Genomic DNA, 22678 nt, shown 5'->3' with positions numbered 1-22678 from the left:
AGTATCTGCTGTTTCATTGCAGGTGTCAGAAACAGAACTCGGTAATGGTTATTTCAGCTAAGTGTAAATTTTTTGTTAACCCAAGTAGCCTATGAATGGTGCAAGTGAAATAAAGTATTAACAGTAGGTCTTCATTACAGCTGCAGGTTTACATTTGTGCCCAGTGTGTCTAGTTATCTGTTACTTCACTTTGTTCTGGGATAAAACAGTCTTGCAAAAGCACATCAAGAGTTTACATTAGTAATGTGAGTCTACCACAATTTTTAAAGTGTTTTGTTTTATAAATACTGGTTAACAGATGGAAGAAGAATATTAAATACCTTTCACAGAAGAGACTAGTGGATTCTAACATAAAGCACATTTTTTTGAGGTGTATCATATCTGAAATCAGGTTATTAGTAAGTTTTCAGTAGCACGAAGTTGCTTGTGAACCTAAGTCCTATTCAAAGTCAAAGGAATTTAAGCTTCAGAGACTACTGGAAATAACAGTCTCATGGTATTCTTGTGTGTCAGGGATTTATGTTTTTTCCATGTGCAGATACTTGCTGATGTGTCTGAGCAGTACTGACCTTTTATGCTTCCATGTGTGTGATTATGTAATGTAGTGTGAAAGAAAATACACAGAATCGGAATATAAATTTTAATGAATCTTACTACAATTACACAGTAATTTCATGAGAAATAATGCAATATATGAGAAGCGGTTGGGGGTTTTTTTCTGATCCAGTAAGTTGTCTACATTGGTTTTATAATGTATTAACAGAAAACTAAAATTTGAAGAGCACTCTTTCAGTACAGCCACTTTTCTTTCTCTTGGCTACGTCAGGAATGAAAAGGTTTTGTCCTTACAGAAGTAGCCTCTCTTAACATTTTGTAATGTTAGCATATGATCAAATAACACACCCTAATGGGCAAGGAACATTCGGACTCACCTGTTTGGTTTTCTATTTAATTCATACAGCTCAGTCATACTTTTACTTTCAAACTGCATTTCTGTATGACATAGCTTTCTGGAATTGTGAATTGCCTTCTGACATGTTGCTTATCTTCTGAAGTGTTCTACTGTGATCTTTACTTAATGTAGTACAGTCTACAAAGGGAGAAGAAAGCTGTCAAATTTGTCTAACAGTTGCAAGATGAACTCTGATCTTCAGCTTATGGTTTTACAATAATACAAATAGCAGTAATATGGGTTCCAGTTTTGGAGGGTTGCACTGTAAACTCAAGGGACTAGTCTGTCTAGGACAAAGAATGCAAATACATTTGGTTTTATTCTTTTTTTAAAAGTGGATTGGTTTCTAATTCTAGTTCAACAGTGGATGCACACACACAGGTCCTGCTTGCTCTGAGGCAAGAATGGGTAAGACTGGGAATGAACAGTGTGGAAGTTGTATTTTAAGTTGGTATTGCTTCAGAAGTTAAAAGTTAATATCGCCAAATATCCTGTTATACTTTCTGATGCAGGATGTCTGAGAGGCCAATGACATGGTCTAGTCCCAAAGAGCAATAATTTGAAGTACCATGTGATGGTACCTTAAAGTCTTGTTTTTTAAAATGAAAAGCTTTGTATTTGTTGAGAACAGGATTTGGAAAAGTAAGTGGAAAATTGAGCACTGCTTCCTTTGAGTTAGCTTAGAAATTAAGGCTTTTGAAGTATACTCTGCCTTAGCTGTGTGAGAGGAACTGAAGACAAGAGGATGTTGTACTGCCTGTCTTCAGATAACAGAGTTCAGTGCCTGTACAAGGAGACTTCTAGCCATGCAGGGAAGCTTTTCTAGGGGTCACCTAGAGCTATTGTCAGTTGGGCTTCTGCTCTGAAGCCTAGAGAATCCCTCTACCCTGTGTTAATTCCTGAAAGACTAGCGTCCAGCTTAAGAAGTTAAATCAGATCCTGAAGCTACCTGGTTTAGGTATGGATTCTGATGTGTAAAGATGACAGTACAGGTGCTTATTTCTTCAGTCATTATTCATAGAGGTATAGCTAACAGTTGGTAATGGTAGTTGTCCCGGAGGTGTGTTGGAGTTTTTCCTGCATTTCCACCCCCATCCCCACCCCCACCCGCCCATACTGATGCAAATAAAATACCTTAAATTTTGTCAAGTGTTGATGGGTACTCATTGCATGTTCTAGACTTCTCAGATATTGGGTAGCAATTTCAAATCACCTGATGTTAAACATCATCACTTTTGCATTTGAAATTGTTACTTTGCAACTGAAAATATTTTGTCAACTCAGAATTAAAGCTGTCTAATGGCATCCCATACCCTCCAGACATCGAATTTGGCAACAGAACAAAAAATAAACAGCTCAGATGTGTACTTACACCATCTTAATGTCTTGCTGGAGCTTGACAGCACTGTGATAGCTGCAGCTATTTTGTGTGACAGCAAGGTTATATGTAATTGTGATATGGCTTATATAATTTGTCCTCCTATGAGGACTCTGTCTGAGGAGTCTACGTAATTCCTTCTTTCTTTATGCAGCCAAAGAAAGATGTGTCTTGTGTACGTAAGGCCAAGTACCATTTCACATTGCAGAGTAAAGATCGTATCTTGCCGTGAGGACTGTCAGCAGAAACATAAGTGAGTTTAGTGAGGGAGTAAATGACAGCGTAAGATAGTCTTGAATATAAAAGTATTTTCTCTGGAGAGAGAACTTTTTTTTTTTTATTATTTGTAGAACAAGACAGCTAGCTTCTGTGTGTTGTATGAAGGAAGAATGGGAGTAGGTGTTAGCTGAAGACATCAGAATAATGGTTTTTTGAGTATGTACCTTCTTTTTCTAAATCTACGTGTTTTACTGAGTTCAGTTTTCTGGAATGGCATGTGACAGCAGTAGCAGTTTTAACTTTGCATGAAATACATGTTTAGTCATTAATATCGCTAATTTTGAGACTCTTTCAGGGGTTAACACTCTTTTTTGTGCAGAAGTGTGTAGCTTCTGCACGGGCTTACAGTTCAGACTGTGTCTCTGTGGTGGTAACCAGGGGAAAACCAGGGAAAAATATGTCATTCTTATGTGTTCTGCCCTATTTATGTGTGCTTGGTTAATATACATAGTAGTTACAGCAGAAAGGTGATTATGTTGGTTCTTTAGGTTAGTTTGCCATCTGTAGCTATCTGAAGGAAGGGAGGGAGGAAGATGCTCATTCTGTGTTCCAAAGTCTTGACTGCCATGTGATACAACAGAAGTTCCTGGTATGGTGTCCCTTTGTGTGTCTTCTGCTGCACATACATGTAGTCATACCTTTATGTGTACCTGTGTCTGTAATCACAAACAGCAGTTTACTGGATCATCACATTCTTCAGAGAGCATATAGCTTTATCTGTATACGGAACCAGTCTCAGTCCACCAACTCAGATGTGCTGCCTCCACTTCAATCAGGTGCTCTCCCAAAAATATCTTCCTTTCTCACTCCTTAAACTTCCTGCCAATTACTGTACTCCCTGTCAAGTAACTTCTCAGATTTTTGGAATTTTTTTTAACCTTATTTCATCCCACTCCACTTGTTCTCCCTTTCCTAGATTCTAACTCGTGTTGGCAGTGGGCAAGGAAGCTCAAGGCATCTCCAAAGACTTAGAGGCCCTCCAGACTGGACCATCACGTTCATGCTTATCCATAAATGACTTCATTTATTTCTTTGCAAAATTTTAAAATTGCTTTTAAAAATATGTCATGTTTCTCCAGAGAGATGATGAATACCATTTACTAAATGATCAAGACCTCTGATACCACTCATTTGTATTTGCATGTTATTAATGCAAGAAGTAACTTTCAGGCTATTGGAGGTGATCAGATTGGGGAGGGAAAAAAAAGGTGTATTTTCCACCTGTGCCACTTTCTTTGAAATACATGGTTGTGTAACTGCCTGAGCACTGATTTTGGTGGAGGGAGAGGGTGAGAAGGATACCCGGCATAGCCCACTGTTAATACCATGAACCCAAATCAGTTGTGAAACAGCATTCTGGTCTAGGGACTTGTAGTTGGTTTGAGCCAGTACAACCGCATGTATCTGCCAAAAGGTGTGACTATGCGTGGTCTTCTCCTGTTTGCTCTTGCAGTTATGCAGTTCTGTGGTCAATAAGACAGGCTTGCTTTTGGCAGTAGTGTAGTTGGAGAGTGGATTAAGCTGGCAGGAACGCTGGGGTAAGAGCATAGGGGTAACAGATAGGAAGATCTGTTGATGACAGCTGCCTGAAGAGGGTGGTCCTGCTTCTGGTGCTTCCTATGTGCTGCTGTAATGCTCTTCTACCTTACGGCTGGTCAGCTCAAAATGGTCAGCCAGCAGAAAAATAAAAAACCACAGAATATGATTCTAGTTTTGCTGGTTTATCTCCCTAGCCCACATAAGGATCGGATACTCTGTCAGTGCTGGTGCACAAGGAGTAAAAAATACACAGGAGGGATGGGATCCCTGCTTCTGTCACCAACTAGCTTTTGGTTTGGTTTAACTATAATGCTGAACTGCATCCTGAGAGAAATGTTTGTAAAAGTTCCAACCTCTGTGTTAGGAAGACATCTCTTGAACAGGAGAAGCCATTATGTCAGTATGATCTGCTGAGTGAGAGCAGACCAGAGATTAGTATGTTTTGAAACAAAACCTCTGTTTGAACTTCTGCATTCATCTCAGTTGGCGTCCCTGCCCGTAGGATACAGAGTTATGTCAGACATCAGGTACGTCAACTCTAATTTCCCTAAATCTCTCATGTAGAGATACAGAACTTGCCTGGCGATGCCTTTTTGCAGTTTCCACCTTCCTTGCTGCTGGCTGTTTCATGCCACTGCAGTGCACTGCCTTGTCAGCTGCGCTGGCTGAGCTGCTGTAGAGGCCTGCTGTAAGCTGAGCTGCTGAATTGCTCCAGTTTGCAGAACTGCTCTGCCAGTAGTGCATTGGTGTCATCGAGGAAGGTGGCGGTGTATTGTGGCAGGAGGGGCAAGAGTGAGCGCCTGGGAGGACAAGGAAGAGGAAAAGGGGAAAACAGAACTCCTTAAGCTTGATTTCTTGCAAAAATTCCTTATGTTATAGAAGTATAGCCTCATTTTCAAGACATTATTCTTGGTATTTCCTTGTTACGAGGAGTGGCAGGCAGGATTTCCTAGATGCCCACTTGCATGAGTGACAAAGAGAAGGACTTCAACAACCGCAGAAGGACAAAGGGACCCACTCTGATACTTGCTGGGGAAAGGGCCCTAATCACCCCTAGAATGCCAAGTCCCTTTCTGTAGGTCAGCTCTGAAAGGAGGAAGGAGATGATAGAAAGGCAAGTCTGCAGATCCAGAGCAGCAGAGACCTTCAGCTTCCAACTCTCCAAGGAGAACTTGGATTCTACTTCAGTGATTTTTGCAGATCCCAGCTTACAGGGAGCAGTGGTAGGAGGTCAACCTCATAAGGGGAACACAAGGATTTAGATACTCATGTCCATGGAAAGATTGAGGCTCTTCAGTATACATATACGGTAAGTCATACCGTCATCTTGACCATCTCAGCACTTCGATCTTATTACTATGACTAGTGCTTCTATGGACTTTTTCCCTTTTCCTCGTCATACTATTCTACCCTTTGCAGTTTTCATCTCATAGTATTTTTGCATGCCTTTCCTTCAGCAATTTGTTTCCTACCTTTCCTGAATACATTCCTACAAACAAGTTATTTCAGATTATCTTGGATATTGTTGGAAGTTTTTAGCAGTGCTTTTTACAGCTTTCTCAAAACAAAAGCCTTTGACAAAATGCAGACTTTTTAGAAAAAGGATTTTGTTTGTTTGTTTGCTTGTTTAATTTTTACAACTTGTTGAACAGGTTCCGTGGGTGCTGTATGTCTTCAGGATAACCAGCTTGTGGAACCTGGCGGGAGAAAAATGTGTTTGGCTACTCGAGTCTGTTTGTGGTGCCCATGTAATTTGTTTAGTTTATTTAAACTGTCATCAGAAGGTTAACTCTTGTGAGTTTGAAATTTTTAACTTTGTTCTTCTAAGGGTGTATTTACTGCCATGTACTAGATGGGGTGGATGTTTGGACACCAAAGATACTTTTACTGTAGGAGGTGGCTCTACCGTGGGAAAAATAAAAAGTCTCTTCAAGAACAGCAACTTCTTCCTTTTCATGAAGGATTAAGAAGTGGAGTGTTTGGGAGTCTCTGTTTCAAATCTTGGATGCTCACCTTACTATTTGACATTCATGAGCTTTTGGCATCATCTTAATAAGAATGTGAATTTTGGAATTTAGAGAAACAGATCTTGACTTCTGTTCCTAACTTTTCATAGCTTGCTTGTAACATTGTTGTGTCATATTCCCTTGAGATTATTCTTCAAGAATTATGTTAATAATGAATGCATAAGCACAATACACAGTGAGTAGATCTTCTTCTCTCAATCTTTTTAGACTTGAAACTCTTGAAGTTGGGTGAAAAAATAATTACGGGAAGTGACAGTACAATCTCACGTTTTTTCTGAGCATGGAGTCCCACCAGCAGCTCAACCTGACCTAAGCCCATGTTATGTCACTGAAGGGAATGGTCCCACTGTCCCCCCTGGCTGTGCAACCCTACCTTCTGTAATAGCCTCTAGGGGATTCTTTTTTTTTGTTTTTGTTTTTTCCGCTTTCCAGGTGGATGAGCATGTTGATCTGATTTACTATACAGTTGCTGAAATATCAAAACTTGTTTGAGGAGAGGCAAAAACATGTAAAAGGGGTTTTGGACTGCAAATTGCTCCTGCTAGTGGCAGCACTGTCTTAAGCTGACTTAAATGAATCATGGAACTGTGCCTTACTTGAAGGAAAAAAGATAGACGCTTCTGATTTTTAAAGACTTTTTTTGGTGTCCTAATAACATCTCACAGCACTATGTTATATTTGAAACTATAATGATTCAATTTAATAAATTGAACTGGAGGAGCTAATGTGACTTCCTTGAATGACATAGTTTTCTACAGGGGGAAAGATGAAGATTTTGGTAAGGGGTAGAGTGATGACCTTTATTTGATGTATCTTACATAAGACACAGCAGTTCACATGGGCTTTTTTTTCATGATTTTTTGCAGTAATTTTCTTTATGGTACCTGAATTTCCATCCCTGGTTTAATGTATGATTTATTTGCTATTAAAACAGAGATTGCCTTTCCCTAAAATAAGCTGCAGAGTGAATTGTAAGGCTTGTATACTTGATTACTAACAGATGAGAGGAACAGAATTGCACAGCTGCAAAACTCAAAAAATTTGAAGGACCAGTGAATGCCAGAAAATGAGTTGTCAGACTTGTCTTCTGATCTCCCATCTGTTGTGTTTGCTAAACCTTGATTTCAAAATTAACGTATTATGATGTGTCTGAGTAAAACCTGCTGCCTGTGAACAAGGGGTGGAACTTTGAAAATTTGTGACTCTGGTTACCAGGAAAACCCAGTGTCCCATACCTTTGCCCCAGAAAACCAAAGTGTTCAAGGTGCTCAGTGGTTAAACACTTGTGATATGTCATTTGCAAGGCTAGTATGCTGAATCAAAAAGTCAAAACAAAGAATACTTTCAAGCTAAATAGAGTTAAGTAGTTGTCATATAAGAGAATATGGGAAATCATTAACCCTGAAGATGAGATTCATGGAGCTATTATAATTTAAAGAAGTAAGGTAATTTAGTATGATTTCTTTCTTGTTCCTTTCAGCAATATTAGGAAATAAAAGAGGAACTAAAATTATTAACATAAACTAATAGTAGTTAATACATCTTTGGCTAAATAAGACCTAACTTCGTATTGTATGTTTATATGACTCTTTTAAAAAGCACTACTTATTTGAGAGTGTTCCCTTTTCAAGTTTTTAAATAAATATTCATAGCCACTGCAGGAGTTCTGCCTGAATGTGCCTGTGGTAAGAACATGGAGAAAAGGCTTTTGTAATAATAAGGCAAAATCCCTAGCTGCATTTACTTTGCCCTCTCTCCTGTTTTATGTACTTAATCCTGTTTCATAACAAGGTGCTGTGGCTTATTTAAGGTATTAGGCTCCCAAATAATTCTCATCAAATTTTTGGTCTAAGAACTGTTTTGTTTATATATATATCTTTAATTGTCAAAAGTAGTGTGTGCCATAGACATGTGAGGTAAAAGTAATTCACTTTTCAGGAAACTTGCTTTCACATAGATGGGAACCTTTTATCTATTTCCTATAAGTCTGCCCTTTTGTTTTATTTGTCTTAATAAAGATGTGTTAGCTAGCTGGGAAATACTGGTATTTCTCATAGAAGAGTTTGATAAAAGATTTTAAACAAAGTCTTTTGGGCAGGATAATTTTCTTGCTGCTCAAGTATCTGAATTAGCATTTGTTAAATGAGATAAACCTTACAATTGCAGCTGAATGTAATCTCTTGTTGGTCCATATTAGAAGTACATACTATAAAGTGACTGCGGGATAAGAATCTGTGTGTTCCACACCCGTATTAAATAACCTACTGTCTAAATAAGCCCTTTAACTAGTTTGTTGGCCATTTGGTAGTCTGTGGGCCCCAGCTGGGTTTGGTAGGATCATATGTTTTTAGATGACTGTGCGTTTCTTCTGATGGGGAAATTTTCTCTTTTTACATTTGTCACTTTGATAATCATAGTTACCTTACCTGTGTCTTTATTCTGTGTCTATTTTATATTCTCTTACTTCTGTTCCCTTACATCTTATTTTACTCCCCTCCTGATTTTCCTCTTGGCCCCTTATTTGTGTGCCTTTTTGCAGAATACTTAAAAGTTTACAAAAAAAAATATCTGCTGAATTTGTGGTAATGTTTAAAATAGAGTATTTGTGTTCCACAATCATTTGAAATGCTTTAAACATCAGAAGCAGTCTTAGATAGCCTTGAAAAGTGCATGTATGCTGATATTTGTTGGTACAGGCTTGTGACTGGTTGTGTGAAACACTAAGTATCTTTACTGCTTTTAAGATGGATTTTTACTAATTCTTTCATGGATTTATAATGTAGGGTCTCTGCAGTAGCAAGGGGCTTAGCTTGTAGGAGAGAGGGATGCTGAACAGAAATAAAAGAATGTTCTGTCTCGTTGGATTCTTTCAATATTTTGCTGACTCAACCTCTTGAAGCAGCAGGAGTTTCTGGTAGTACAGGTTTGCTTCTGTGGGAGGAGGTGTGATCTGTAGAAGAACAGTAGAAGACACAGCTCTTTCAGGGTCAGTCTGACACGGCTGTTACCAATGGCATCACTGCCTCCAGGGCTACCTGTTCCTTAGGAGACTCACTCCTCTGTCCATTTTTCTCACAGTTCCTCATTTCAGTGCCACATTCTGTGTTTACAAAGCAGCATTGCATCCCCAGCTCTGTTTCCCCATGCACCAAATGAAGCATGCTTGTCTGAGCCATTGCTCGCCTTGGAAAAAGAAGTCTTAGTGGTGGTCTCTAGCAGAGGGTGTGTTTTCAACAGGGCCTTGCATTCAGTAGATCCCAAGAGCTCTTCTGAGGTTTTGTGTATGCAGCATTGCAGCTGTTCCTTCCTTTGGTGAACTGATAAATTTACTAGCTGCCATGCAGGTGAACCAATGTGGATATGAATTTTGTAGTCCATGATGTTCAATGCTTGTTCTTGTTGATGTGACTGAGTGCATTTAAGTGTGCAGTGAGTGCAGTAAGGTTCAGGGAAAATGAAAAGGCGCGCTTCTGCCTTTCCTCTGCCTGGCAAGAGGAACTGCAAAAAACTTTAACCTCAACAATGAATTGTATTATGAAGCTTTTTCAGGACGTTCGTTTCCCTTTGGAATGCACTTTAGCTGGAAAAGTAGGTGATTTTTCAAGTAAATGCTCATGCAGCTATCTCTGTAAAAGTACATGTGCTTTTCTAATGCATGAGCTTTTTATGTTTGTTTAATAATGGTTGTTCTTCATGATGGCATTTGCACACGTTGCTGCCTGTGGTCCCATGTGAGAGCATTAAAAAGTCAAAGAGCTATTACTGCCTACATTTCCTTTTTTGTTGATAGCAAGATATGTTCCGGTTATTGATAAACTTACTTCTTGCTCAGATTATAAATTACATTTTTTCAACAAATGTGGTGAAAAAACCTTACTTACACCCATTTAAATGGTGATCCCACTGAAAAAAACCTGTCAATTTTCCTGTGTTGGGAAAACATTTTCTGGCCCATGTCGGGTTTTGAATTGTCAAGATTTTAATGCAGCTTGTTGGAAAAGATTTAATCCTTTATACAGGATGGACAGTAGAAGTCTCCTCTGCCTACAGGAGAGTAGTAATTCTGACTGCCTTTTTCAGACCTTTTGCTGCAATGTCTGTAGTAAGGACAGTAAGCTGTAGATATCCTTGAACCTTTTAATAGCGTGATTATGGATTTGCATATGATTATGTTGACGACCACATGAGATAAATGGACATCAGCAAGTGCACACATTTATTTATGGAAGAAAGACTGCATAGACAAGGGATGGCAGAAATCTCCTGGATAGTTAAAAGCTCTCCACTGATGACTTTTGGTTTGCTTGTGTATGTTTGTTACAGTAAATGTCTCAAATATTTAGGCTGTCTCACACATTGTGAAGCCTATGCAAAGGTACCTCTTGGGGGATGGATGTGGAACTGTTCCAGGACAAAGCTTTTAAGCAGTGCAACCAGAGCCAGAGATAGGGTGTTCATCCTTGGCCTCACCACTGTGGGCAAAATAAGTAAAGGTAAATGCTGGAAGCATTTAGAGGAGAGGTTGGCACGTTTTCAGAGGTAGCGTTGTAGATATTTTTTTTTTCCCCTCAGGTTTATGACATTGGAAGTTTAATAGGAACTGGAAGATGTTGCCTTTCAGAGAAACAAGCAAATCGGCAGTTGAGAAGTGTCTTGCCTGTGTACACACAGGTACTGAGTTTAGACTCAGGAAAGACAGGAGCTGGAATATGTTCTATTCACAGATGTGTCTCCAACTTGTTTTGTGTACCAGCTCCCAGCCACACGCACTTCTTGCTGTGTTGCCTTCTGGTCATCGTGTTGTAAATTGCTGAGCCCTGTTTTATAGGTTTCCTTTATCCTCTGGGATCATAGGCTTGTTCAGGAAGGGATAGTAACATGTCATACATAGTCCACCCTTATGCTGAAAGCAGGGTCAGCACTTGATCCAAACCATGTTGCTTGGAGCTCTTTCCCTTTGGATCTTGAAAGCTTCGATGGGTGGAGATTCCACAGCTTATCTGGGCAGCCTGTTCTGTTGCTTGTTATCTTCAAGACTGTTTCAGGTCTCAGTTTACTTAGTCTCCCTTTGGAGGCTGTCCTTCAAATCACTCATACATCAGCAACATGAATGTCAAGCAGTTGCAACCTGCTCATTGTCTTGACAAAATGATGCTAAAGATTCTCTCAAATTCTGCTCTTTGTGTGGTGTCAGACCTTCATTCAGTGTCAGTCTGCTGTTCATCCCAAATCTGTTCCCTGTGCTGCCCGTACTGCAGTGGCTCACATTAAGACTACTTCGTTAGCTGCCTTTGCAGTCTAGGCTTTTAAATGTTAAACCATAGCTGTATCATCAAAGATGATCCAAATGCACCTTGCTGAATTATCAGGTGGTGATTCTAAACATCATGGCATAATCTATCAGGGCAATTTAGCAACTACTGCATATCAGGTGCTTGCCCTTGGTCAGTTTTTTACTGTGGTTTTGTTTTGTTTTTTAAATCATACTGTGAATTACAGTTCTTGGTGGTATTTCTGTTGTTTTATTCTCTGTTTAGCAAAATACTCTGCTATCCTGCTTCAGCTCATAGAGCAAAAGGTAACAAAAGGTCCTTACACTGATGGATGCTTTGTTTTCATGGGTGATTAATGTGTGTTCTTACAGTATACCACCTTTCTGAATACCACTCATTGATTCTTCAAAACAAGGAGAGTAGTTTTAAAGTGTCTTTGTCAAAATGTATCTGACTTCTTTGTTATCTGAAAATGGCAATCCTTAATAATCTGAAAATGGTGTTTTCCTCATTTAACGCAGTCAAAAGAGAAATAAAGGAGCAGGTTTTAACTCAGTTTTTTTTCAAATTATTGTTCTAAAATCTTCACTAAAAAATCACTACTTGTCTAAGCTGTAAGAACCCCAGTAATTTTCTGGAATCTTACTGGTAATGGAAAAGCTTGATCTGTTTTCTCTTTTTAATATTTCTTCTCTGGAAAACAGTTTTACATAAATGTTGAAATTAACATAGAGCTCCTGTATCTATAATCAGTAAGGCATTTTTCCAGGTTGACATCAGAGTCAGGACTTGAAAAGGAGCCATACTGGTGCAGGGTCAGTTTGAGTATTCCTCTGTTACGCTCCTGCGACTTGCAGGTACATGTCAGAGAAAATGCACCGTACAAAGGCTGGTCATGTGAATCTTACTGTCTTTGCTTTAGCACAGGCCATGCCACTTAAATGTTTGTACCATGTTCTCCATTCCTGTGGCATTCTAGTATACACACACTGATGGAAACAAATTGTTGCACCTTCTGAAAAGTTGTAATACTGAATCTGCAACTGCGCGTGTTTAGGTCTGCATATGCCACGTCTTGGAAGATGCTGGACTGGGGTTTAAAAGCATTGGTAGACCCAAGCTACTTCATCTATTTGGGCACATTTCCCGTACCATCAGCAGCATGTTCTGTAGCATTGTTATTATCTGGGATTTTCCAGTACTCAGGATACCTTCATTTTCTCATTACATAAGATAATGGAAAGTTGATTGTATTCAGATCTTATTTACGGAGTCTTTTAAAGATACTTGGAATAATTGAATGTGGTAGGCAAGTAACAAGTCCTTGATGCTGAATTCTCATGTGGAAACTCAAGCAGATACAATAGAATAAGATCAGGTTTATGGGTCAGTTGTTGTGCATGTGGGAACTAAACAGTGTTTATGGTATAGCTGGGAAATAGCTGAAAGTGACTTGGTTTTGTGGGTTTTTGTGTAATAGAAAAGGAAGCATTGTGACACAAATTGATTAATGAGTTGAACCAGAGAGAGAAGGAAGATGAGGAAGGCAGGGCTTGAGGAGAAGAGTGACAAGGCTTTGTGCTTTTTTGGCTGGTGTTTTGTTTTGTTTTGTGGGGTTTTTTTTGACATTTATTTTAAAATTTGCTGTCATATTGGGAATGTGTATCTTAACTTTAGAAAGCATTTCACTGTTTTATATATTACAAATGTAATTCCTTTGTGAATAAAGGACCCTGTTTCAGTATCATAGCTCTTCCTTTGCAGATAGATCCTTAATACATACGGCACTTAAAGATAAGTGACTGAATAATTTGGGTAGATATTGTGTAGGAGGTTGTTTTTCATATTTAAATACCTTGATGCAGTTAAACAATTGTTTCAAAGGTACAGGCACAAGGTCTTGAATTGATGTTTACATATTTGCCCTGAGCTGAACTCCTACGGAATTTTATTATTCAGATTAACAGGTGAATGCTTTATGTTATAAACTGCTTAAAGTAGAAATCTGGTGAAAATCAAAGCCACCTGTCTCAAACAAGCAAACAATACATTTTAATTTGAGTTAATGGGGAGATAAAAGTGTATCAGGCATGTAAAGGGTTTACTGGATATAGGGTAGAATAGTCTGCATTTGCTTAATTGCTAGCAAGTAATAACAGGAAAAGGAAGTATGTCCTAACAGCTTTTTGGTTTCATAAATTACATTCTAAACACAACCAATTCTATTGATTGCTTTCTTTGAGGTCCATGTTGTAAGCAGTCAGTAGCATCTTTAGGGCAAACAAGTCTTATTGCATTAAGTAATAGGAGTATCACATTGCACCTTTTTTCTGCTTGATGCTCAGTTTTTGTGTTGCCTATGCTTTTCATTTTACCTTGTTACAGTCCTAATTCGTTAGTGTGTCCACATTTGGTAAAGTTGTTAAGCCTTAGTTAAATTTATGCTCTGTAGAGCTGTCACATGATTCTAAACATGAACTGAGAGTGGTGCAGATTTGGGGTACTGTAAAGTCTAATAAAGCAACCCAGTCTGGTAGGTTAGAGTGAGATGAAGTAAAATATCGGCATGTCTGTGAACTACTGAGATGTAACATTTAATATAAACCATACCAACAATTTTTCATTCTTTTCTTAATACCTGAAGTAACAGTATGCTCAGCCATGACAGGCTAGTTATATGGATCATGGGAAGGTGCAGCTTGTAGCGATAGGGTGTCACGCTCTTGATAAAAATTTACTGTGGATTCAGAAATGACGCTGTGAAGCTGAGGCTGGTGGAAAGTATATCTATCCTTGCTGAGGATATTATACATTATAATGTATTCTGTGTCCTCAGCATAGGTGAAATGAGTAACTTAATGGAATGAAGTCACATCTGACCCAGAGAAAAGGAATATAGCAGTGTACTAGATTGCATCCTGCTGGGTTAATGTTGAGAGGGCTTTCTTAACCTCCTCAGTTCCTTATACTCTTGGAGAAGATGACAGTGCAAACTTATTTTTTTTAATCCAATACAAAATGAATTAAATTAGTGCTTATGAATCAGTTAAGAAATGTGTATGGTATCGTGTTTGACCTGTGGGTTTCTAAAAACAAAATACATAATTATTAGTTTGCAATGGGTTAAGTTTTACTGGATTTTTAAAACATTTTGCTGTCATCTCCTACCTCTAGCAGTATTGCTGGTTCATTAAGTGTCTTCTGTTGTAAAGCATTCTTTGATGCATAGTTTTGACCAGACTCAAGCTGACTTTTTAATTTTGTAGAAGGATTACATGGAGATATTTTTTTTATTGGTTGATTTTTTTTATTGGTTAGGCTAGTACACGCATCAGTTGCTAGTGAAGTCCTGGGTGGTCAGCTTCAGTTGAAGAGTTAGAAGCCAATATCAGAACAACACAATAGATTAGAGTAGTTCGGATTTTAATAGTGAGAATGATGAAAAAGAACCACAAGAGTTTTGAGTGTGTGTACACTGTGAGTGGAGTACAAAGGGTAGATTGCATACTCATAAGAACATTTAGGACAATGCTTCTGCCTAAAAAGGTGGGTTTGTCTTCTTACTCTCTACTTGTGAACGTTCTTGCTCTCTCCCTTTTGTTGGTGTTAGTGTTTGTGGAGCTGTGTGGTAGGTCATGTCATGTCATCTCCCTGAAGAGCTGAAGCTAACCCCTTCAGACAAAAATAAATTATCTGCAATGGGATGAGATGGATAGAATGTGTCATCCAAGTGTATTTATGGGTGCTTGTATTATGTAAAGATTTCTATAAAATTGGTATGGTGACAGTTAGGGATTTCATAGATGACAATCAAGGTTGGAAACAGTATGGAGCTGAAAAAGATGAGAAATGTTTTAAAGATGGGGGCAGACACCCTAAAGACATCTGTGGGTTTGGGATTTTTAAATTATAGGCTTCAAGCCTCCGGTTCCTGCCTTTGATAGCATAAAGGCAATAGTACTATGCCTTAATACAGCAAGTGCTGTCATATTTTGCCTAGTGTGACCCTTTATTTGCACTCTTTAGTATCTGATGGCCACAAGCAATGTAGAGAGTGTCTGGTAAGTGGTGTGATTTCTAGGGATCCTGGAGGGAGCAGGGAGCATGTTGCAGTTTCACAAATAGCTCCTTCAGTGGCAGAAGAGGCTATAGTAGTCCTGTAGATACGCTACATGGTAGATCCTTCTGAGATGGTTGTAGTGTAGCTGACAATCCTAATTTTTCATTCATATCAGTGTAGTTTACCATGTATCTCCATAAATATTTGCCTCAGCCCTGTGAGGTGTGGAAAGACTAGCTCTGTGTTGAGTCTTCCTTCTTTTGTTCATGTGTTGGCTGTCACTCTGGTAAATGATTAAGAAAAACAAAAAAACACAATAGGATGAAAAGTCAAAATAAGACAGTTTCAAGCTTCATAGACTTTAGTGCCCTGTTCCTCCTTGTTACTCTCCGTTTCTGCCTTTGTCATTGTATGCATCTGTATATGGTGAATGAGATGTGCTATACCAGGTGTTGCAAGTCACTGTCTTTTGCTTTAGCTTTTACCAGATCCGTGCATCTATGAAAATTCCTCCAAGAATTCCACACAAATTAGAAGCTAGCTTGTTACATGCAACTGGTAAGTGCAAAAACTTTTAGTAAATGAAGTCATTATCTTGCTTGCTAACTAAGGGAGCATAATTTTTGTCTTATATTGTTACAACTAATATAAAAGTGGTTTTTTATTTTGTTATTAACACAATTAAAATACATACTGTTTCATGATGACCTGCTGCAAAGCTAGCTTGTTCTTAGCAATGAGACTTAAAAGTTGATTACAGATTTCGTGTTACTGTTTTTCTTCTGTTAACTTCCTTTGCTGATAGCAAAACATGGTGATTCCTTTATATAGTGTTCTCTGGTTTTTCCACTGATCTGCTCAGTTTTCTCCATGTTTCAGGCTAAGATAACCAGGGGCAGATCACATTTAAGTAGATACCTTGAAGTAGTGGAGAACTTCAGATACAGACTCTTAGACAGATTACTAAGCCCATTTGTTTCTGAAAAGAAGGCTTTGAAAGAATCCAGTCTTGCTGTTTTCAAACTTGCTGTCTTGCTGTCCAGTGGCAAAGCTGAAATTTGATTTAACCTCCTGAACGGAATTACCCACTTCCTCATCTTTTTTCTTTTATTAACCTGGCACTCACTTTTGGTTTCTTTGTCCAGGCAAACTGAACCTGGAGAAATGTGTTAGTGCTCTCCTAATTCTGTGAAGCCTGCACCTCAGCATGCTGTAAAAACATGAAAAACAGTAAATGAATTAAGTTTTCTAATATCAGGTGGAATTCTTGGAATTGCAAGGAAGAAACACGTACTACAGTCTGAGAAAATGTGATATGAGATTACTGAAACCTGAATTTTTGAGGCTATTTTAAAAGTAACTCTGAGTAGAGCAACAATGTAGATACTGAATTTTAGTCAAGCTTCCTGAATATTTCTTGAATTTGTGTGAAATAAATAATTCTTGTGAGCCAAGATTACTCCACTTCAAAGGCAAAGTTCAGTGTGGCTGAGAGAATTTAGCTCTGCTAAATGATCCTTTAGTAAAACATACTTTTTATAGTGTCACTTAGTGATATGTTTAATATTGGTGGAAAAAAAAATTCTATTTCATAGTATATTTTAGTCTCAGTTATTTTTTCAGAAAGCTGCAATGTTAGTAAATTGTGGCGTATGTGTTAGCTCTTTTGTTACTAGGCATAAAGGATGTGAACATTGAGACTGCAGTTTGATGTGAGTTTAGATTAGCAGTGCTGTTGGGAAAAAAAAATCAGCCCATGATTCCCCCTGGCTGCTCCTTCTTACTTTTATATTGCTCTGTGCTTTATTGACACGAGCATCTGATTTGACAAGCAGCTATTTTACAAAAAAACAGCCCCTCCAAACCCAGGAACTGGGGTCCGTTTTAGATCAGTCTCTCAGTTTGGTTTATCAGGTAGTTAGTGATAAAGTTTGTGCCACAAGAAAGCAGAGAGAAGGGTACAAGGTGGTCAATGAAAGGGCACTAGTTTGTCCTTCTTGTGGATATGATAGTGCGTGGTCCTTCTGAGGACCTCTGCCTTCCATTCATTTCAGCTGCTTGCTTCATTCAGCAGAGCTGAACGCTGTAGCTCTAGCTCACAGCTCTCCTGCTCAAGGCGGTGGAACAGTTAATGGCCAGATCCTGAGGCTGCCATTATTTGTAAAAAATAGCTACTATTAGGCTGTGTGTGGACTAGCACTAAGAGGGTTGACCCATTATCTCAAAGTGTCTGTTGCTTGTTGACCATAGAGGAGGCTGGACAGGAGCCCACAGCTCTCACTTGAGAGTGATGTCCTGTGTTGGTCAGGTGCTTCTTCCTATACTTTTCTATTTATCTCTTGTTCTACCTTCCTCATACTTAGCTGTTCTATTCCCTTTGACAGCGTGTAATGGTTTTCCTGCTGCAGTCCAAATAATTTTGCCTACTTCTGGCACTCCCTAGCCTCTGCACGAGTCACCTGCAATTTCCTTACCTTAGCTGTGTGTTTTCTCTCTCCCACAGGCTATTTGATCTCTCTCTTCCTTCTGTTTCCCCAAGTCGAATATACAGTGTCAGTTTCTCCCTTCTCCCTGTTCCTTTGCATCGCCTTGCCCAGCCCTTCCAATCTTCTTATGAGGTCCCACAGTAATGTAAATCCAGTTTTCTTCCATTTCTGTTTCCCTTGTCCTTTAGTAGTTCACTAGAATTACTTGGGACCCAGAACAAGTGTCATTATAGATGCGATAGGGCAAGCCACTTGCTTTAGCTTCACCTTGTGAAGATCTCCTGGCAGTCTTGTAATTTGAAGGGAGATGTAGTCACGCTCTAGAAAGTTAATATGTAATTCTAGCCTGTATGAGGTTGTTTCAGGTTTGAGGCTGTTCTGAATGCCTTCTGTCAGAAACTTGTGGCTGTTTTTCAGAAGGGAAAAAAAAAAAAAAGAAGAAGGCAAAAAAAAAAGCACAGGTTTGGAATGAAATGTCCATTTTTATGATATAAGAATAAATTTAATTCCTCACTATTTTTTCCCCTCTGTTGCGGAGATGGCTTTTTGTGTGGATAGAAGTCTAGAAATAGTCTTGGCCAGTCAGTGCATACTTGACTTAAAAAATATAGTAGTTCTGCCTTGTTGACTTCACATTTGTGAGACCTTGCTCCCCATGTGGATGTGGCTTAGCCTGTTCTGGCATTAACTTTTCCCCTTCAACTCCTTTCTCACTTCTGAGGTTGCTGTTTCACGTTACACTGAAGTCAGCAGAACTGAGCGAGGGCTGTAACTCAGAGTTGGATGCTGCATAGGAAGTGGGACCTTGGCCACGTGTCTTCGTTGCTTCTTTTGTATCGGACAGGAGTGGGAGATACATTTTGCTGATGCTATGCGGTTCTATCAGATTACATGTCGTGTGAAACCATACCCCACTCTGCCCTTCACCTGTAAGAGATGACACGGATACAAGCTGAAAGTGGCATTTTATATAGGGAAATTAGACCTTAATGATTCAGACTTTGTAAGTATTTTGTCCAGGACACCTAAATTGATAGTATGTATGAAAGCATTTCAGCAAAACCCTGTATTTTTTGTTTCTAGTTTCTGAAGGGAAGTTGAACTAATACAGAGTGGGAATGTTTGCCAGATACAGTGTTTTTTCCATCAGAGGCCTGTAGATCTCAAATCTGTAAGGTGCAAACTCTGAAGATGTTTTTTTTTTTTTTCTTTTGTGCATTCCTTTGAAGTAATTTATTCAGAAGAATCAAAGGTTTTAAAAAAAATGTTTTGCACCCCTATTTGCACAATTTCTAAGACACTGTGTTCTAGGAGAGGTTAATGTTGTTGACCCTGCTTGTAGAGGAGTTGTAATAAAGTATCAGTATTACTACTACTACTTCTGTTCTTCCAGATTCCATCTTCTTTTATGTGTTGTTTCACAGGATAGTGCCTGTCATATTTCCTGTGTGATAACTCCTTGCTAATATGCTAAACACTTCCTCAGTATTCCTCAAATATTGCTATAACAAATAACTGTTTTAAACTGATCCCTTTCTCATTTCTTCTACCAGTGTTTTAACCTTTCTTTGGCAAAGAGTTCCCCAAATATTTATTACACTTTTCTGAACTCTTTTTGATGAACAGCCTCTGGACTGAAAGCGGAAGTGTTGCATTGAATGAGAAATGTAAGGTTCAGGTAGTACCCTTGGAACTGGTCTTGCCAGAGTAGGATGCGAAGATCTGGAAGGAAAGAGTGAACCACCTCTGCTCTTGATTAATTCAGTGGAGTGGTATATACCATTTAACCTCTTTGCCGCATCTGTAGGTACTTAAGTTTTCAGTGTGGTTAAACCTTGCAAACGTGAATGCTAGATGAAACAAGACAGATTTAGGGTTTGTTTTTTTCAAAATGCCTAGACTGTCTTATTCCAATTTGGAACAAAGCAAAAATTCTTCAGGCCAGATTGAAGTTAAAAGCAAATTATATTAAAAATACTGATACAGTATTTCTTTAAAACACAATGCACTCCTTCAAAATCCAGCAGCTTCTGGCTGAAATGGAAACTGCTGATACTGTTGATGTTAGAGTTGTAACACTGGTCAGGAAACTAACAGGAGTGATAGTTTCACTTCTTCACTGCTTTGGTTTTCCAGATTCTAGGCCAATTATATTAATACTTGTTTCTCTTTTCAGGTGCAGATCTTGCCTTTCCTGCTTCAATCCATGACAATGTAGTCTGCAGTAAAACATTTCAGATTCTTTACAAAAATGAGGAAGTTTCTGTGAACGATGTGATGATTTTCAAAATAAAAATGCTGTTAGATGAGAGAAAGGTAATCTGCCATTCAACTCTACTATATTTGGATAATTAAATCTTCGTTATGTACAGTTTGGACTAGTATAAATAAGAAAAGATTTCATGCTTCTACAATTTCTTTCTAGATTGAGGAGTCTCTTAATGAAATGAATTTTCTGCTAACGCTAGATTTACACTTCACGGATACAGACTACTCGTAAGTTTAAATACAGAAGATTTAATTAAAGCAACAATATTTGTTAACTTTAACTGATTAGATCTTTATGATATATAGATGTAGTGTGTTCATATTAGACATATAAATATAAGAGGGTAAAAAAGAAATCCAATGCTGAAGTCTGTTAAGATTTCATAACTGGTTTTTCTTATTCTGATATATTTTTTTTATACTTTTGTTTTCTGGGGGAGATGTCATTGCATTCCGAAATACAGACCTGTGCTAAATTGCTATCCATGTCGGTTATTAATAACTTGCACTTTAAATATGATTGTTCTAATTAAATGTTGTTTTGGTTTAATTTCTTTTTAGACCAGATGACCTGAGCACACTACAGCCCATTAGTAGCCGAACTTTGAAGTTGCACTTTAACTTACACCGGGGCCTTCATCATTACGTCAATGTTATGTTTGATTACTTCCACCTTTCTGTCATATCAGTTATAGTTCATGCTTCTTTGGTTGCTCTGCATCAGCCATTGATAAGGTAATATCTTGTTAATAAAATGCAAATAAGTTATTGAGTGTCCAGATGGAAATGTTATACAAATAGAATACATAGGAAGGAGTTAAATCTATGGCAAGTATAGTTTTCTTTATGGTGATTTTGGAATTCAGGGCCCAGAGGGATGAGAAACTTCTTGTTTTCAAAGGTACCTGGAACAAATATTTAGGTTGGTTTTGTTAGAAATAAGAGTATGTAGTGTAGAAGAGAGATAATACGCAAGACCAGAAAAGAGGAGTGTATTTATATGTGTAAATATTTATACATTTTCTTACTCACCAAGATAATCTGCTTGCTCTAGTTAGTGACTGAAATAGGTGCCATTAATACAAATAGGGTGTCTTGGGTTAGCTGTCTTCACAGTTTTCCATGACTACTGTAGTGGCAATGATGTCTGCAAATGATGCATTTGCCTTTTTCTAAAGTAAATGGAATTTGAGAACTTCATTTTATATTTAAAAAAGCTTTTGCCTAATTTCTACTGTAGCCTTTTTATTTCATTGACTTGTGTCACCGTTTGCAATCCCTGTTTACCTCACTTCTCTGTCTCAAAAGTAAGTGTGAAAAAGGGCCATACATTCAGTCACACATATGAAGCATGTTCTTTGCACAGCTTTTTCTTTAGCATACCTATCTTTGCCTTCTTTCATAGTCTTCAAATATTCCATGTTACTTCCCCCAAGTTTCTTCATATTCAAATTCAGGCTGTGCCATAAACATCCAAAGCTTTTTAAAATATTGCCATTACTTGTCCTTGTCTACGCATCATGGAAAGCTATGTCTCTGTGCATTTTGTTCTCTGCAGTAGGAATGTACTGGTTTGGAGAATTCAGCTGGCTTTTTTTCTTTCTTTATCGTCCTTTCCCCTCCAAGTTGGATTATTTTGGTGATGTGTTTTATGCATGGTTATATAGTAACTGAACTGGCACATCTGAAGGGATGGCACAGCATTATTTGGGAGAGGAACAAGTACTGAGGAGATGGGAATTTTCTTAAGCTAGTATTGTTGTTGACGACTTCATCTGATACAACAATGCACTTAAAGTAGCAGCACATATGTAGTATAAGTTGTCATGCTGTACCACAGGTGAAATTCAGGCGTTTTACCTGTATTCATCCCACAGTTGTAGTGTTGAACTTCATTGTCAGAAAATGAAAAGCAGGTTTTGTTACTAATTTTCAGTCAGAAATGTATTTGTTCCTTCTGACTTCTTAAGAGGTTGTAGAAAATGTGAGGGTTGTTACACATTTTCTCCTCTGTTTCTGGCTTTTCAAATGATGATACAATAATGCTATTTAATTTTAAACCTCAAGTTGATATAGCTTGTGTAAGCAGATACTGAAACAAAATAACTTATATGCTGCTTCCGTTACCTTTAAAGTAGAATGTTAGTGTTCTCAAAATTAGTTTAAGGATCCAAGTTGCCCTTTAAATCAGTTTGGGGTGGGGAGAGGAAGAAACCTTCACATTTAAGAGTGTTTTGTTTCTGCTGGGCTACACCGTATTGTGACACTTAGCAAATACTTTATAGGTGCCGTATCCATACCCCACTGGGTGTTCTGGAGCACCTCTTTCTGAAAAAGCTGAACATTGCAGACCTCACTCACCTTTCCTAGGTGACAGTTTGCTCCTCTGTTTGGGTCACGCTCATGTTATTGGCAC

General features: G+C 38.3%; 1 protein-coding gene across 3 annotated transcripts in view; it reads left to right on the top strand.

The window, feature by feature from the left end:
• FAM135A (family with sequence similarity 135 member A) overlaps positions 1-22678 on the top strand; it is a 94665-nt gene that overhangs the window by 27718 nt on the left and 44269 nt on the right. For 2 of the 3 annotated variants that reach the window (XM_040599447.1, XM_040599446.1), the window contains exons 4-7: positions 15987-16066; positions 20171-20310; positions 20420-20490; positions 20824-20997. In XM_040599447.1, the coding sequence (XP_040455381.1) occupies positions 15987-16066; positions 20171-20310; positions 20420-20490; positions 20824-20997 (465 nt within the window). Of the gene's footprint in view, positions 1-13327; positions 13333-14385; positions 14389-15986; positions 16067-20170; positions 20311-20419; positions 20491-20823; positions 20998-22678 lie in introns of those variants that run through there. The other variant, XM_040599448.1, reaches the window with a different exon arrangement.

Source organism: Falco naumanni, chromosome 6 (assembly GCF_017639655.2).
Source record: "Falco naumanni isolate bFalNau1 chromosome 6, bFalNau1.pat, whole genome shotgun sequence".
Lineage (NCBI taxonomy): Eukaryota > Metazoa > Chordata > Aves > Falconiformes > Falconidae > Falco > Falco naumanni.
The sequence above is the reverse complement of the archived record's forward strand: the minus strand, read 5'-3'. Positions and strand labels throughout refer to the sequence as shown.